Here is a 16703-nt window from a genome sequence, read left to right as displayed (position 1 = left end):
TCTCCCCTGGCCTGCGTGGGTTTTCTCCGGGTGCTCCGGTTTCCTCCCACATTCCAAAAACATGCATGGCAGGCTGATTGAACGCTCTAAATTGTCCCTAGGTGTGAGTGTGAGCGTGGATGGTTGTTCGTCTCTGTGTGCCCTGTGATTGGCTGGCAACCGATTCAGGGTGTCCCCCGCCTACTGCCCGGAGACAGCTGGGATAGGCTCCAGCACCCCCCGCGACCCTAGTGAGGATCAAGCGGTTCGGGAGATGAATGAATGAATGAATAATTTCCTTTAACCCGAACAAATGACGTTTATGCATGAGTGGTGGCTCTTTTATTTTGAAGGTGGCCAACGCCGCTCGCTGGCGGCACACTACCGTAATGCAGAGCACTGGCAATCGCAGTGGCGGCTCACTTGACTTCAATTTTGCGAGTGGAGGCTGGCTTGACCGCAGTCTTTCATTGCGTCGCCTCTTCTGATATAACTGTCCCCATTTGTCTCTGGCGCCCACGCAAACCAGCCGTTTTCTGTCTTTGCTGCCTCTCTACATATGCAACCAGCGTATAGGTGATCAGTTAATGAGCCTCGTGTTTGCACACTATGAGTCATTTAGCTAGGGGAGAAAACTACGTTTTTTTTGTTTTTTTTGTTTTGTTGCTATTTCACCTTTATGTGTGTGTGTTCACAAGGCGACCCTTGGGTGTGGTGTTTGTAAGGGGGCGGGGCGGGGGGGGTTGTGTTTGCGTGTGTGTGTGTGTGTGTGTGCTAGGCTCTTTGATTAGGCTTTGCGCCTTAAATTGGCACAGCACTGGCCTACACACACACACGCACGCATGCACGCACGCACGCACGCACAGCCTTGCATCCCTCCACTGATGACAGCTCTGCCTCTTCCTGCTAACAACAAACCGCTCTCTTTCTTGCCCTCCCTTTTCCCTCCTCGCACTCCGCTGCCTTCTGCAGCTCAGACGTGGGAGTGGAGGTGAAGGGAGACGGCGGGGGGAGAAGTGAGGAGATAAGGGGAGGGGACGGATGAAAGCGGCATGACTGAAAATGGAAAAAAAAAAAAAAGGAGGCAGGAGCTGGTCGGGGATGAGAGGTGAACGCAACGAGCGAAAGCAGCAGCGGGGAGGTGAGGAGATGCTAAATAAGCCGAGCGAGGGAAGGAAAGAGAAACAAGACGAGAGAAGGGGAAGTGTGTGTTTGTGTGTAGCATGCGAGGCGCGTCGCAGGCAGTGATGGTGGGTGGGGTGTTTTGATCAAGAGCCAGCGTTTCATCACTGTCAGTCTGCGGGCGGAGGAGAACAGAAACAGGAAGGAGGGAGGAATGGAAGGGAAGGGAAGGGGGAGGAGGGGAGGCCGCTGCTGCCTCAATGCACCGATGCTCTCTGCTGAATGTCAGCCTCACACTCCTTCTCTACCCCCCCACCCCCTCCACCCACTGCCTTTGACCTTCCTCTTTGAGTCTGCAGTGAGGGACAGAACACCAGTAGATGACGTCTGGCTGACAGCGAAGCCACCCGTCCATTCATCCATCCTGCTGGCGGTTATGAGGGCTCCCTCAAGTGGTACTCAGAGTGCGCTATGTCGCGAAGTGCTTATCAACCGCAGCATTTAACTCACCCGCGGCCGCGGATGTTTATGGTCGCCATTTGGAATCCAACCATTTACTGCCACCAGCGTGTGTCAGCTTGGCTTTGTAAAGCACCGCAGTGACGAACGGATTCCCTGGTGATGGCGATGTCGCATCCCTTTGGATTTGAGATCAGCACAGGTTTCGAGTTGAAAGCTAAGATTAGGGTTCATAGTCAGTTTGAGCCAGAGAAATGTTGGACAAGTTTCGGCATCTGACACTTGATCGGAGGGGCTTAGAGGTGCAACTAACTATCATTTTAATAACATTAGTCAACAGCAAATTTTATTCAGAAATGGCTTTACGTGCACTTAAATATATTTTTGACGCTGAGTTAAAAAAATGTCTTGAATTTTTTTTCTGGCATATCATGTTTTTGGGGAGATTACGGTAGATTTTTTTTGGGGTGGTTAAGTTTGTGCAATATTGATTTTATCATGCGTTGTAATTTATATGAAAACTTGATATGCTGGACATATTTGAAAAAAAAAACTACTTGTATCTCTGATTAAATATAATAGTCAAAAACTGTTGAGCAATGTAATCAACAGGTCTGCTGATGATTTTTTGGGGGGTGGAATCCACCGTTTTATTTAAATGCAGCACTTCAAATTGACACTGCAAAAAATGTACTCCAGTTTCCCACCACATGAATGAGGGCCAACCTGAGAGCTCTGACCTCAACCCCATCAAATCCCTTTGCCATGAACAAAAACCGAAATTGTGCGCCAGCCACAACAGGGGTGATGTCGTTCTTTCATTTTCACTTCCTGTCTGCTCCTCGAAAAAAGTGCTTTGACATTTTCAATTGATGCTTGTTGTTATTTGGAGCCATTACAATAACAGTGAATGTGCTCAATTGAATGCCAATTGATTCCGGGGCCGCAAGGGCGCAAAATGCAGCGACCACTTGAAAAGTGAAAAGAAGCCCCCCACCGACTGGCGTACACGCGTAATTTTGCAAGCTGGCTTTTGTTCCATGAGGAGCGCTAAAAAGACAGCAAAATGACGAGCTGAGAAAGGCGGGGGCACGCCGAGAAAAATTGAAGCCGTCCGCTCAAGTGCGCTTGTGGGAACAACAACCTCTTCATCCTTTTTTCGAATTCACACACACCATGTTTTTGTGTGAGTGCTTCAGCGCCTCAACCCCTCCCAGCCTTTACCGAACGCATGACTCATGTTGGATCGCGTGGATTCGTGTTCTTTGTCTTTGGGGTCTTCCTTACCTCATGTTTGGGACATTTGATGGAGAAGTCATCTTCGTGGAATGTGCAGCCTGCATAGTTCGGGAGAAAGCAAATACAAAAAAGGTGGAATAAGAACGACAAGAGCAACAAGTTTAAAGCACACTCGGCGCGATTAGCATCTGAAACAGAGCACGATTGGAAAAGAAGCACAGAGGAAGTGGAGAGGAAAGGAATGAGGAGAGGATGCGAGGGATGAGTTGCAGGGAAGCAGCCCCGTCACGTGTTCCAGATGGATTCAGTCAATGCTGTGTGTGTGGAAAAACGATGAAATAGCCAAATGCATCCATTTTCACCAATGTGCCAAAAGGGCCATTTTGTTCTCTACTGCCCCTTGCTATCGATTTAAATTGACGTCAAAGTGCCCTCGGGCTTACATTGCAAATGTCACATGACCAAACCCTGAAAAGAGATGATCTCTGACATTCGTAATGGGAGCCCATCGACACAATGACGTCAATATCAGTCAAAAGTGGAGGACCATACAGGACAAAATGGCAGCACCCTCAAATTGATGAAAACATCAAAATGAATCCGCGCATTCACTCCCAAAGACGTATTTAGATGTCTTTTCAGACGACACACATTTAAACCATTTTCAGACCCTTTCAGACAGTCAAACACTAAAATGAGGAGCTGGGATTAAACGTGCGGCGTCTGAAAAGACATCTAAATACGTCTTTGGGAGAGAATGAGTTAAACTCTAAAGAAGAGCTTTTTCATTTTCCTTCTGCATGAGAACATCTCAAAGCCTTTTTGGGGAAGATTTGTTTACGATTTTCCAAACAGCTGATTGTTTTGTCTCAAATTTTTGCTCACAAGTCACATTCAAAATAAATAAATGAGCTGCAGAGAAGGACGGACAGATTTTGTGACGCATGCCGACCTAAAACCTGCACATTCGGCCATCTTGGTTGCAGAATGAATGATGAACGACTAAAGCATTTGGATCCGCCCTTCCTTTCACTATCTCCGGCTCGTGTTTCCCTCTCAAGCACTTCATCGTCCTACTCCTCCCACCATCATTTAAACCGTCCTCTTTCCTCCCCTTCCTCATCTCCTGTTTATCGCTCTCCTCTCACCAATGTCTCACTCCCCTCTGCCAGTATTCACCCCCCCCCCCCCAACCTCTGCTCAGCTCTTTTTTTTTTTAAGTCTCCATCTTTTTGGGGGCAACTTTTTGTCTCCCGCTGTGTTCTCTTACCTATCTCTTTGGCGCAGACGTAGTGGTATTTACGAGAGCAGCTTCTCCAACAGCAACTGAGGGACGCCCCCGCAATCTGGCACTTGTGGCAGCTCTGGGGTTAGTCAGATAGATGGACATATGGCCAAGAAACAGAAAAAGTGACCAGGCACGTTGAGGGATTAAAGAAAGGGAATAACAAGCAAAGGACAAAAGTTGGAAAGTTAGCCGAGATATCTCCAAAGCAGCTGCTCAGTGATGTGCTGATATTAGCTCTCGTACCATTTGGGATGAGATGTCGGCGGCTTCCTTCAGTCCGTATAATCGGCCGGCCACCATGATCACCCCCTTGGTCCAGATCGCACAGTTTTCATGAGCCCAGTGTTCATTGGCCTGCGCTTCTTCTTGCAGCCTTTGGAACAAACCCTCTTGGGTATTGGAAAGCTGCTTCATCCTCTTTAACCTCTCTCGAAGGGTTATTCTCCGTAGAACGCCCTTTCGACCCGTTCTTTCTTTTCTTTCCGCTCTTCGGGACGACCAATGGTGATGTCTGGTACTTCTGCCCTCTTGTGGCGATTCCTCCGTGTTTTCTGATTTCTCGACGCCGGTCTCATTTTCAACCTCTGGTAATGTGCGTAGTTCTTCATTAACTTCATCTTGGTTGGTCTTCCCTGGGACTTCCCGTAGGGAGAGCGCGGGTGCAGTGGTCAACAGCTTCCGAGGGACCGCGTCTTCTGTGTAGTATGGTCCGCACAGATCGCCCATGTCTCTGTAGTTGGATTCTTTTCCGCACAGGCAACATGTAAGACACCTACTAGTTAGAGGTGGATTGACCGTGGGTCCTTGTAGCATGGCGGCAGTGTGCGGCACTACCTTTGCAACCGTGAAAGGATTCTTCATTCGGAGAATTCCTTTTTTTCTTCGTCTTTGAAATACATGCATATCCTCGGGCTTGTTGACGATGGCACACCAAGAGGAAAAGTCTCTGGAGTTGTTCATTCGCACGTACGGACAGAAAGACAGAGGGTGTTGTTGGACCGGCTTGTTTCTGATTCTCTTTACCGAAATGGTCTCGGTCTGTTTTTTTGATATTGTCACCACTGGACCCACAACGTAATCTTTTTCCTCTTCACACATGTCTATTTCTGTCTCCTGTTGTTGCCTCTCTACTTTTTCTGCTTCGCACCCCGCCGCCCTCACAACCGCCTCAATGACCTCCAAGGCATCTTTCATTCCCGGTTTTGGCCCGGGCTTTTTGTACACTTTCATTGGCTTGTCAGAAATCTCCCCGGAAAAGGCTTTCCCTCGTTTCCGCTTAGCTGGATATGCAGATGCTTTTCTTCCTCTTCTCAGTGTCTGGATGACTTCTGCGCTGTCAACCTCAGGGCATTCTTTAATATCATCGGTACTTATTGGCAATGTGGGCATTTCCGAAGGGGTTATCATCTCCTCTACTATTCCCTCTTGTTGCTCCGTAACTTCAATTTTGATCTCCTTTGCTGCTTCTGTTTCTTCTGCCGCAAACTGACCTTTTCGTTTCCTTTTCTGCTTGACGTGCATCTCATGGTTGTTTTTAATGGCCCTCTGCTTGGCCGCCCTTGGGGTTGTCACTATTAGGTTCCCCGCTTCCAAGGCTACGGCAGAGGCGTCTGTACTCTCCACCATAGCCCAACGCTTCCTTTTTGAGGACTTGGTTGTGGCTAAATCTCCGGATACAAGTGCTTTTGCTTGTTGGGTCCAGTCTCCTCGAGGACTGAGGTCTACCTGAGCCCCCATTGCTCTTTGGACTTTGCACAGTGTGCTAGGTTGATGTTCTTGTATTGGCCCTTGGTCATTTACATCCTCTTCTGACAGCTTTTGTCTCAACTCCTCTGACACTGGTGCTTCCTGACATATCTTCTGCTTGTCACTTTCTCGTTTGACCTCCTTTCTTGCGGTGCCTTCGAGGTGTTTCACAACCTCCTGTCTGCTTTTCATTTCACTTTCCATCATTTCCGTGCCATTGACAGGAATAACCGTCTCTGGGTCTTTGACCGCGTGCGGAGAAAAGTCCTTCGTTGTTGCATCATCGTTGGGACCGATGTCTGTCTGAGAATTTTGGAGGTATTTCTTCGAGCTCGGTGATGTGATTTTCTGCACCATGGCTTCATATTTCTGTCCTCTGCCCTTACGTGGAGGGAGGACTTTTGTTCTGGTGGGGCACTGAGGAGGCACGACTGACACATCACCTGGATCGCTTTCGGTGACATTAGAGGGAATATGTTTGGGTGGGTAGGTCCCCTCAGGCTCTTTCGTGGATAGCCCTTTCTTTCTTCTGGGCCCCGGGACATCCCCCTCTTTAGGCGTGGAGACAACCTGCGTCAGCAGCGTGGCCTGGGGTTTTGATTTAGGCTTTGGACCCCTCTTCTTCTTTACAGGCACCGTAGAGGGTTCCATGAATGACTGATATTTTAGTGGAAGCATAATCTTTTCTTCAGTATTTTCAGATGGAAGCAGTTCAGGAGGTTCAGTTGGAGTCTTTTTTACCATGTAAGGACTTGGAGTAAGACATTGTTCCTTAGCTAAACGGTCCTCTTTTTGGGAACAATCAAGCATGCCTGTTTCTGTCACTGCTGGTGTTAAATGATCTTTGTGTTCTGTTTTCTCCTTTTCTTTTGATGATTTTGCCTGTGAAGGCTTTCTTGACCTCAAGGTCATGTTTTTATTGTCATTTTCTTGTGCTTTTATGACATTTGATGACTTTTCGTCATGGTTTGTTACTTTGATATCCTGGTTTATTTGCGATAGAGTCGTCTTTATATTTTTTCTGGCCCTGCCCTGTGGCCCTGTCAAATGTAGAATGATTTCTTCCTGCTGTGTCTGTTTGGACTGAGAAACTAAGCCCTTGGAGCGACCAACGGGGGACTTGAGGGTTACGTTTTCACTGGGTGGCAATTCATCTTCAGATTTGAATGCAGGCTTTGGTCCTGTCTTTGAAACAGGTTTAGGACCAGGTTTTAATGTCGGTTTTAAGCCTGGTTTGGGCCCTGGTTTTCGTTTCCCTCGAGACTCAATTTTCTCTGCTGGATCTGGTGTATTTGCCACAACCTTTTGTCCGGATTTAAGTCCTGGTTTTGGCCCGGGCTTTGGTCCGGCTTTGAGGGCAAGTTTAGGACTTGGTTTGCCTCCAGGTTTAGGCCCTGGCTTCGGTCCAGTTTTTAGTCCTGGTTTGGGGCCAGGTTTTGGGCCTGGTTTCCCCTTTAAATGAGCCTCTGCTTTGGGTGGCAAATCTGGCGCATTGAATGAACGTGTGCACATTCTTGAACTTAGTCCTTCAGTTAATATTTTGGTTGTCTGGTTAACTATTGATTCCTGATGAGCTAAGTCGGTTTGATCTGAGAACAACATAGTTTTGCTCGAAAGCCTGCAAGGCTTCTCTGAGGCCAGGGAGTCTCCTTCTTCATCCTTCTCTTCATCCCTTTCCAAGCTGAGCTGTCGCCTGATTGCCATACCTGAAAGCATTATTTTCCTTCTCCCCCTTGCATACTTACGTCCAAATGCCCTGGGTTGACCAGATGGGGCCACAGGCTCTGGCTTGGCCAAGGGGGTCACGGCACTGGAGCAGCTGAGGCCCGGCTCCATGTCCTCATCACCTTTCTTTGGGGAGGGCGGTGTGTCCGCCCAGGAGGGGGCTGAGGGAAGTATTGACTTCCCAGGCAACTGAGGAGAGTCTGGCTCCAGCACTTTGGCGTCGCTGTGATCCATATGATCCCTGGACTGGGCTGCAGTTGGTGTTGTCTTGTCATTGAGAGCCGAGAAAACTGGCATAGCAGATTGGGGCTGCGGAGCAGTGTCACCGATGGCCGATTCTCTCGAAGAAGCATTCGGCGCCGCTGCCACATTTGGATGTGCAGGCACTCCCGCAAGCTCATTGTCATTATGGAACTCAGCTCTTTGAGTCTCTTTCTTGGTGCAAAGGTTGGCAGAAGGTTTCTCACAGCCGTGTCTGTTCATGAAATCAGAATTCAATGATGGGCTAATGTACTCCTCCTCCCCTAGTTCTCTTCTCACCTCATCAGACAGGGGCGGGGAAAGAGCATGTTGCTTTCCTTCATCGAATGTTTCTTGTCCATTGTTTTCCTCGTCCTTTTCCTCGTCTTCAATCAGTTGTTTGAGCTCTGTCTTCTCTGAATGTTCCTCTTCCAAGGCCTCAATTCGAGGGGTTGAAGAGGTGTTGTCTGAGCTGTCCTCCTTCTCTGTGGAATATTGATCCTGTTCAAGGTCACTCACAGGATTGAAAGGCAGTGTTTTTAGAGAGCTCTCAGAGGCATCTGATGACTCTGATTTGTATGCCTCTTTTATCTCTTGGCCAAAAGTGTGGCTTGAGTCAGAGCATGCAGCTGGGGACTGTTCAAGTGAATCAGGATCATATTTTCTCTGGACCCCTTCGTAGACTGTCTCCGCATAGCAAAAGTCTTTGTCTGCCCCACCTTTGTTTACTTGGTTGTATAGAAATAAACATTTGTCTTCATCTGACCATTTTTCCTGTTTCTCTGTCAGATTAGTCACGTCAGTATCTCGTTCATAGTCAGGCGGGTTTGGCCTAGTCGCCACTTCTTTGTCGGCTGACTTCTCCGTCCATGCAGATTCTTCGAAGTTTTCTCTAACAGGCTCATTGATCTGCTGCATGTCGGAAGATGAGTCGGTGTCTGGTTTAATAGGACTGGGAATGGTAATGCTGGTTGGAGACCTCCCCTCGCTGTTGCTCTTGACCGGAGTGATATCTTCTTCTTGTACTGACTGACACGTAATTGGGTCAGGAGTAAAGTTGTGCAATCCCGAGTCTCCAGACCTGGTGGAGACATCATCTGGAGATGTCATGGAACAGGATGACATTGTGTCCACGTTAATATGTGTGTTGTTGGGAGGCTGAGCTGGACTCCTGCCCTGGTTTCTGTAGTAGTAGCCCCTCTCCAGTTGCTCATCACTACTGCTGGAGTAGCCTCCCTCGTGTAGTTCCATCAGCATCCGCTGATGTTGCACATTAGGGTAGAGGTCCTGCACTGGACCTCCACTTAAACCACCAGCACTTTCTGGATATGTATTTTTGTACTCATCAGCCTTTTTGGAGGATGCTGCACTTCCAGAACTGCTGTTGCTTCCTCCACTGTTTCGTTTTACATTTTTCTTGTTGGCCACCAGAGTCTCTGAAAGCAGCAACTGTTGGACATTGTTGGAAATGTTCTCGACCTGAGAGGTGAGGGCATTCAGGCTCCACAAGCTCGGGTTTGACAGCAGCTTCTCTGAGAAACGCTCTTTCATGGTAGGTCCTTGCAGTGTATTTGTGAAGCTTTGGGGTGCTGCCTGGGGCACACTGGGTGATGGGTGTGAGCGTGGGGGCAACAGCATAGCATTGGACCCGCCTTGCTCTTGATGGCCCATGGAGGAGGATGATGACGACGAGGCTGGTCCTGGGGTGATGGGCGGTTGGCCGTACTGGAATGACTCCGGATTGGTCATTAAAGGCGAAGGGGTGGAGCTGTATGAAGGGGAGCGTCCAACCGATCGTGCGGGAGAGTGGTTGGAGGAAGGACTGCAAGTTTGATAATACTGTTCAGGTGACCTCACAGCCAGTTCAGAGAGACAGTAGTTTGGTTGTGGTTGGCTAAAATGTTGGTATTTTGTGTGGGGTTCCTGGGGGCTGGTCATGGGTTGCAGAGGAGGCTGTGGCTCATAACCTCTTGAGTGTTGGTAGCTGTAGCTATTCTGGGCTGGCCTGTAGCCTCCTTGCTTCAGACTACTGTGGCTGCTCATTAGTCTGCCATACTGAGAGGTCGGCGTTATGCTATAACCTTTATAGCATGGGGGCATTGGGCTGCACTTTTCTATGTAAGGTGAAGGAGAAGGAGAAGGGGAAGGCTGGGGGTAGTGCAGGTGACTTTGTGGATACAATAAAGGGGAAGGGTTATTTGGGTGTGACTGGTGATGGGGGCTTGGGAATGAGGGGGCAGAGGGCTGATGGCACTGGGTCTGGGAGTGGCCGAGCATGTTCTGGTCTATGTACTGTGAGGAGTTAGGGCCAGGTGGACCTCCAGCCTCAATTCGGCTAACCATCTCATGCTCATACGATGTCAACTGAGATGGATCTTCCCATTTCTGCTGGAGGTGTCCCCCGCTCATGTACTGGGCCGAGTATGTCCCAGAGCCCATGTGGTTACTGTAAGCACCATGACCCTGTAAATGTTGACCAGAACTTGTCGGAGGGAATTTAGGGATTTTCTTCTTTGCCTGCGAGGGTGCAGAGCCTCCGTTTGCGTTCCCGCCACCATTGACCGGGAAACCAGGGTAGGTTGGCTGGCTATAACAGTCCTTAGGCGCTCCTCCTGAACCTGTTCCTGCGGCTGTCGACATACTTGTAGTGTTAACCAGCGAGCGGGCCTCATAGTTTGACCTTGAAAGCCCTGGTCCCGGGCCTGGATGTGGACCAGGCCCCGGGTGGGGTAGCTGAGGGTGGGCATGATGCGTGTGTTGTCGGTACGTCTCCAGGCGTGATAATTCGTGGGGCTCCTGCTGGTAGCAGGGTTGGTTGCTGTGGTAACCACCAGCGCGCTCACGGAAGGACTGCATCACTCCCACTGTCTGAAAACAGAACAGGGAGGGGGGAAGTGAAACGGGAAAGGGGGGTGGGGGGGGTAAGGGATTCGGAAGACAGGGACAAGTGGTGGGGGGGTGATAGAGATGTTCGTTAGAGACTGCAGTTTGACTTGTAAGGTATAAAAAATGGATACAAGGATCATCGTTCAATTACTTGACAAACAGTCAGACACAGTTTCAGCCAACTTGATTGATGCCGATACAAGAAATACAATTGCAGATTTGAGATCCAAATGCTCATTCAGGCCCACCGAACACTCAATTCGACAACGTCAGAAAAGACATGATGAATTGGTTATTCGACATAACAATATTAATAATTAATGATAGAACAACTAACAAATTCTGTCAGACCTTGAGATAGCAGTTCAAATATTGAAATGGAATGGAAAGACTTCTGGATCCATGGAAAGACTGTTTTGAATTACTGGTAGTAGACCTAATAAAGCGATGAATATTAGTGTGCCATGGATACAGCTAACATAAATTAATATATAAACGTCCATGCGTTTAAATGAAAATATTAACTATAAGTCACCGTGTTAAGCATTCTTCCGATAACAATTCCTCCTAACTTCATCATCTCTGTGCTGATCCACAAATTTAGACTATTTTCAAGCACAACTATCAATCCAATTATTCCATGCTTTATCAATGTCAACGCTTTGTAACTACAGAAAGTTTTTTTTTTCCGTTGCCACAGATATACCAACTCAAATTTCACCCGAAGCAACGTGGGACAGTTTTGCGGATGTGCTTCGAGTTTAGCTGTAGTGGAATGCCTGCACTTGTTGAATTCAATTTATTTTTTTTTGCTTTTTATTCTAGCAGAGTGCACATATGGCAATGTTTGTCTGCAAATGAGTGTGCCTTCTTCTTCTTCTTACAAAGTATAAAAAGGGGTGGGGGGAGAAATACAAGGGGTGGAGCTCTATAAGAGGAACACAAGGAGACGGAGTCACCTGGAGACGATAGCTCTCAGCTCAGTCTGTCAGCTTGTGTTTGACTGTGCCACCTGCACAATATCCCAGCATGCAACCTGCCCCAGGGAGCAGCGTGCGCGCCAGCAGATGCACGTTGGCATTATTCATGTCTGAAATACACAATTTTTTGCATGTGTGTGAGTATGTGTGTGTGTGCGCGTGTGTGTGTGGCAAAGCAGTGAGAATGAAAGACACAACGCTCAATCTGCACGTAATGTGTGTGTGTGTATCTCTCTCTCTCTCTCTCTTTCTCTCTCTCTCTCTCTCTCTCTCTCTCTCTCTCTCTCTCTCTCTCTCTCTCTCTCTCTCTCTCTATATATATATATATATATATATATATATATATATATATATATATACATATATATTGCGCGTCGTCCCGCACGCGGTCTGTCCTTCCGTCTGTCCCTTTTCAAAACGTACCTACTTCACCGCGCCGCTGCGCGCCGCCACTGCGCGCCGCCACTGCGCGCCGCCACTGCGCGCCGCCACTGCGCGCCGCCACTGCGCCACTCAGGCAGTGGCTCACTACGATCGCGCGGGCATCTTAGCGAAAAAATGTTGTCTACCCACAAGCATTGCAATAAAATTGTTAGTTATTTAGTAGAGCTAAACATCTCTTTATTTTCGCGATAAGCAATGAAGATGAACAAAAAGTTGAACCAAGCAATAACACTTTTGTGGGCCAAAGGCCCACCTTACCAGTCTTCCGCAGGAACTAGCTGATGAGCCGCCCGGAGGGCGGCGAACCAGCTAGTATATATATATATATGTACTGTATATATATGCCTTTGATAAGTTCAGTGTGTTATATTTGCTTAAATTTGCTGGCAACCAGTGCAGGTCCAAGGTGACCCTAATGGGTCCAAAAATTGGATGAATGGCTAATACAGTTTGATTCATCACTGAATCTTTCATGAATGTAAAGTATCGTATTTGTCTTCTTTTCAGAAAAAATGACTCAATTTATGTGGGAACAGGCTTGGTTAATCAGGACCTTTGCAGAAGATTAAAGATAGAAAAGACATATGGAACTGAAAATAAATAAAAGACAACCCCTCCCCCACAAAATTAACTAAAAACCTGTAAAAAAAAACTAAGTGAAGATGAAATGTGGGAAAATACAAATAAAAGTAAAACCAATTTAAATCAAATAAAGACATGAACAAAAATATAAAAGAATGATAATCTGAAACTGAAAGATAATGAAAGAAAAAAGGAGAAAATTAGGACTTGTAAAAATTGAGAAATCCGAAAAGCGACAAAAAAGAGAAAAAATGGACAATGATAGTGAGTAGAGTATTTGAAGGAGTTTCAGAGGATGACTTTACTGCAAGGGCTTTACAATCGTGACTCTGGGGCAATATGAGCTTGCCGACCTGGCGTCATGTCCACGCACCCAAACAAACTACGCAAGCACAGATGTAGCGTAATGCAATGCAACATGCTACGTTGCACACGCCGGTACAATGAGGTGGGCTCCGTAATTAGCTTCACCTCCTGCTGGAAAACACGAAGTAGCTGATGTGTGTGTAATTGACTGCTGTGGTCTGCGCACGCCTCACCACTTTCCGAGGCCACTGCGCCTCACGGGCACCCTAAAGCATTTACCTGCCGCTTTTGGGGCTAAAACGTACCAGCGATGACCTTTTTCAGACAGCCGATTTCCGTCTATAAGCGTACATCAATAAGCGGGCAAGCGGAGACGGCAAAGAAGCAAGAGAGGAGAAAATCCGATTGTTGAGCTGTATGCGTCATTATGCACCGAGCTCTTGGCGCCTTCTTCACCCTCTCTCACTCGCTTTCATCGCATCATCTTCACAGGCACTTTGAGATGGGACTTATCTTCTTTCGCCACACACCCACCAACACAAAAGCTGACCTTAAAGCAGGTCTGTGCATGAAATGTAATGACGTCCGTGGCAGGGCTGTGCATTCGGGGGGAGCGGGGGGGGGGGGGGTGAGCGGCAAATCGACATTAGGGATCGTTGCCATCCTCGCAGATCGGAGGGATGCAACGTGGCCCTGTGTGTTTACCTTCCCAGTCATCCTTGTTAGATATGCGTGCAGACGCAGCTTCTTCTAGCGAGGAGGGGGAGCTAACACACACACTCTACACTACACACACACACACACACACATATGCACATTACACGCGCACAAAAATAAAACAAGTGTAGGTCCCCCCCAACCATGACCCACTCATCAACACTTTTAACATATCAGCCCGAAACACTCGATTTAGCGGAAGAACTACAGCGCAGACCATATCACTCGACACCAACTAACACCTCCCTAATTAAGCACGCAAAAATAACAGTTACCCCCCCTCCTCTCCTCCCCTCGTCAGTGCAGTAGATGCCACACCCACTTACTTCAGATGTCTTGCTAGCTGGTTACCTCCATAGCAAGCTAGATCAATACAATAACCCCCCCTCCCCCATTGAGAGCTTATGTTCCAGACCACCCCCACCATTACAAATTGTGATATACTGGAGAAATAACCCAATTTAAAAATTGCCTGGGCGTATTCTTATCACACTTACTTTTTTCAAAGGTCTTTAAACACACTTAAAATAATGCAAACAGATTTCATTCATTCATTCATCTTCCTAACCGCTTGATCCTCACTAGGGTCGCGGGGGGTGCTGGAGCCTATCCCAGCTGTCTCCGGGCAGTAGGCGGGGGACACCCTGAATCGGTTGCCAGCCAATCGCAGGGCACACAGAGACAAACAACCATTCGCACTCACACCTAGGGACAATTTAGAGTGTTCAAACAGCCTGCCATGCATATTTTTGGAATGTGGGAGGAAACCGGAGCACCCGGAGAAAACCCACGCAGGCCCGGGGAGAACATGCAAACTCCACACAGGGAGGCCGGAGCTGGAATCGAACCCGGTACCTCTGCACTGTGAAGCCGACGTGCTCACCACTGGACTACCGGGCCGCCCGCAAACAGATTTCAAAATATAAAACTGCATATGGACAGCAAGAGGAAAGAAATGATCCTCTCACTGTGCAAGTCAAGAATTATGCCCAAAATGTACATTATCAAATGAACCTGTCGCTGTCGCTTTCCGTGGGCGTAAATAGCAGGATTGAAGAAGAGTTCACATTCAACAATCTTCAGCAAAAACTGGGCTTGTCATGATCCTGTCCTGTTTGTTTTTCAGTGTCTGGCAGGAGTGGAGGGCGTTCCCTCCTGAGCCGCACCTGTCACTAATCCTCCTTGCTCTCCAACAACTGGTTGTCGGATTATTCGCCTTGCCCATGACTCCGTCACCAAGTGTTTCGAATCTTCTAGATCAGAATCAGAATCATCTTTATTGGCCAAGTATGTAGAACACACAAGGAATTTGTCTCCGGTATAACACGCTGCACTAGTATCATCGTAAACAACAAAATCATTGAACCATTTTAGAGTAACCACTAGTTTTGAAGTACCATTTTGTGGTGCAAGAAGAGTGACTGTCAGTGACTGTTTAAGGAGTTAATGGCTAGAGGGAAGAAGCTGTTTAAGTGTCTACTGGATTTGGTGCGCATGGATCTGTAGCGTCTGCCTGAGGGGAGTGGCTGAAAAAGGTGGTGGGCAGGGTGCGGGGGATCCAGGAGGATTTTCCGTGCCCTTGTCTTGATTCTTGCAGTGTGCAAGTCCTCAAGAGTGGGTAGGGCGGTGCCAACGATTTTTTCTGCCGTCCTAACTGTCCGTTGAAGTCGGATTTTGTCCTTTTTTGTGGCGGCCCCAAACCAAACCGTGATGGAAGAATTGATTCGATGACTGCAGTGTAGAACTGTCGTAGCATGCCTCTGCTACGTATTTTGCTCGCCACGTATTTGCATTCATCATTGTAAGTAATTATTTGTTGTTTAATCACGGTCTCGGTTGGCTAACAACATTAGCTCTGTGCGTGCAAACATCGCTGCTATCTTTATTTCTTTTTTGTTTTGTTTTGTTTTGGGTTTTTGTTACGTGTGTTGGTCTAAATCGCCCTGATTAATTCCTAAACCTTAAATTGAAACATCTTGAACTGAAGAAGGACTTAGGATGGCTAAAAGATTGGCTCCACAGCCAGATGGACTGACAGACAAACAGATATGTGTCTGTCTGTCCATCTGTCCTTCTCCCCAGTGTCTGACCAGGCGGTCTGGATAGGTTAGGACCCCAAGGGAGACACTCAGGAGATGGATCCAGCCAATATCTGATCTGACATTTGTAAGTGTCCCGTTGTCATGGTGCACAGCTGGATGTCACGGGTTGGGGTCACGCAGAATAATCGCCCGGCCGTGCAGAGATGACCGAGGTGAGGCTATTGAATGGCCGCAGACAGACAGATGGCACGCTGACGCTTGTGGACGGGCGGCAAATGAGGTGCCAAGGCTGGCTGGCAGTCAGGAAGTGATGTGCTCGCCATGGATCACGGACGAATGCTAGAAGCAGTCTGGCGGTCCGTGTTGCGCATTACTTCCATCGAGGAAGTTGTGTTTTTATCGGTACGGGTTTGGTTTTATGCAGCATCAGCTTATCAGATATAAAGGCTGGCCGCCATGTTCCCAGATTGCTTTGCTCTGGATTCAATCCCGATTCAGTGATAATGTGTTTCACTTTGGGACAAAGGGGTTTTCCTTCAGGTTATTATACAGTTTGATTTGGATCCGATCCAGATTTTATTTCATGTTGGGACTGAGGCTGTTTTAACAGTTTCAAAACAAACTTTTTAATCTGGATGTACACCAGATTTCAAAGCAGTTTTGCTCTTGTCCAGTGCCTGTAATGTGTTTTTAAAAAAGGGAAACAGATTCTTGATCAGTTGTCAAAACATCTTAATTTGGGTCTAATCTCGATTCCACAACAACCTGGTGAATTTAGCGACAGAGGCGGTTTCACTAGTTTTCAAAAATAGTTTAGTACAGAGTTCCCGCAATAAATTTCTTTAAAATAGTCTGTTTCATCTTACTGTTTGAACCGTATTCAATAGCGATTCTCTTATAAATTGTTTAACATCATAAGGACAAAGTCATTTCCGACGCTTTCTTCAA

General features: G+C 47.5%; 1 protein-coding gene across 1 annotated transcript in view; it reads right to left on the bottom strand.

The window, feature by feature from the left end:
* Positions 1 to 16703, bottom strand: part of LOC127590403 (retinoic acid-induced protein 1) — a 61521-nt gene that overhangs the window by 6229 nt on the left and 38589 nt on the right. The window contains exons 2-4 of the mRNA XM_052049933.1: positions 4331 to 10666; positions 4070 to 4163; positions 2848 to 2897 (exon numbers count right to left, since the gene is read on the bottom strand). Coding sequence (XP_051905893.1) covers positions 2848 to 2897; positions 4070 to 4163; positions 4331 to 10654 — 6468 coding nt within the window. The 5' untranslated portion in view covers positions 10655 to 10666. The remainder of the gene's footprint in view (positions 1 to 2847; positions 2898 to 4069; positions 4164 to 4330; positions 10667 to 16703) is intronic.

Source organism: Hippocampus zosterae, chromosome 17, assembly GCF_025434085.1.
Source record: "Hippocampus zosterae strain Florida chromosome 17, ASM2543408v3, whole genome shotgun sequence".
NCBI lineage: Eukaryota > Metazoa > Chordata > Actinopteri > Syngnathiformes > Syngnathidae > Hippocampus > Hippocampus zosterae.
The sequence above is the reverse complement of the archived record's forward strand: the minus strand, read 5'-3'. Positions and strand labels throughout refer to the sequence as shown.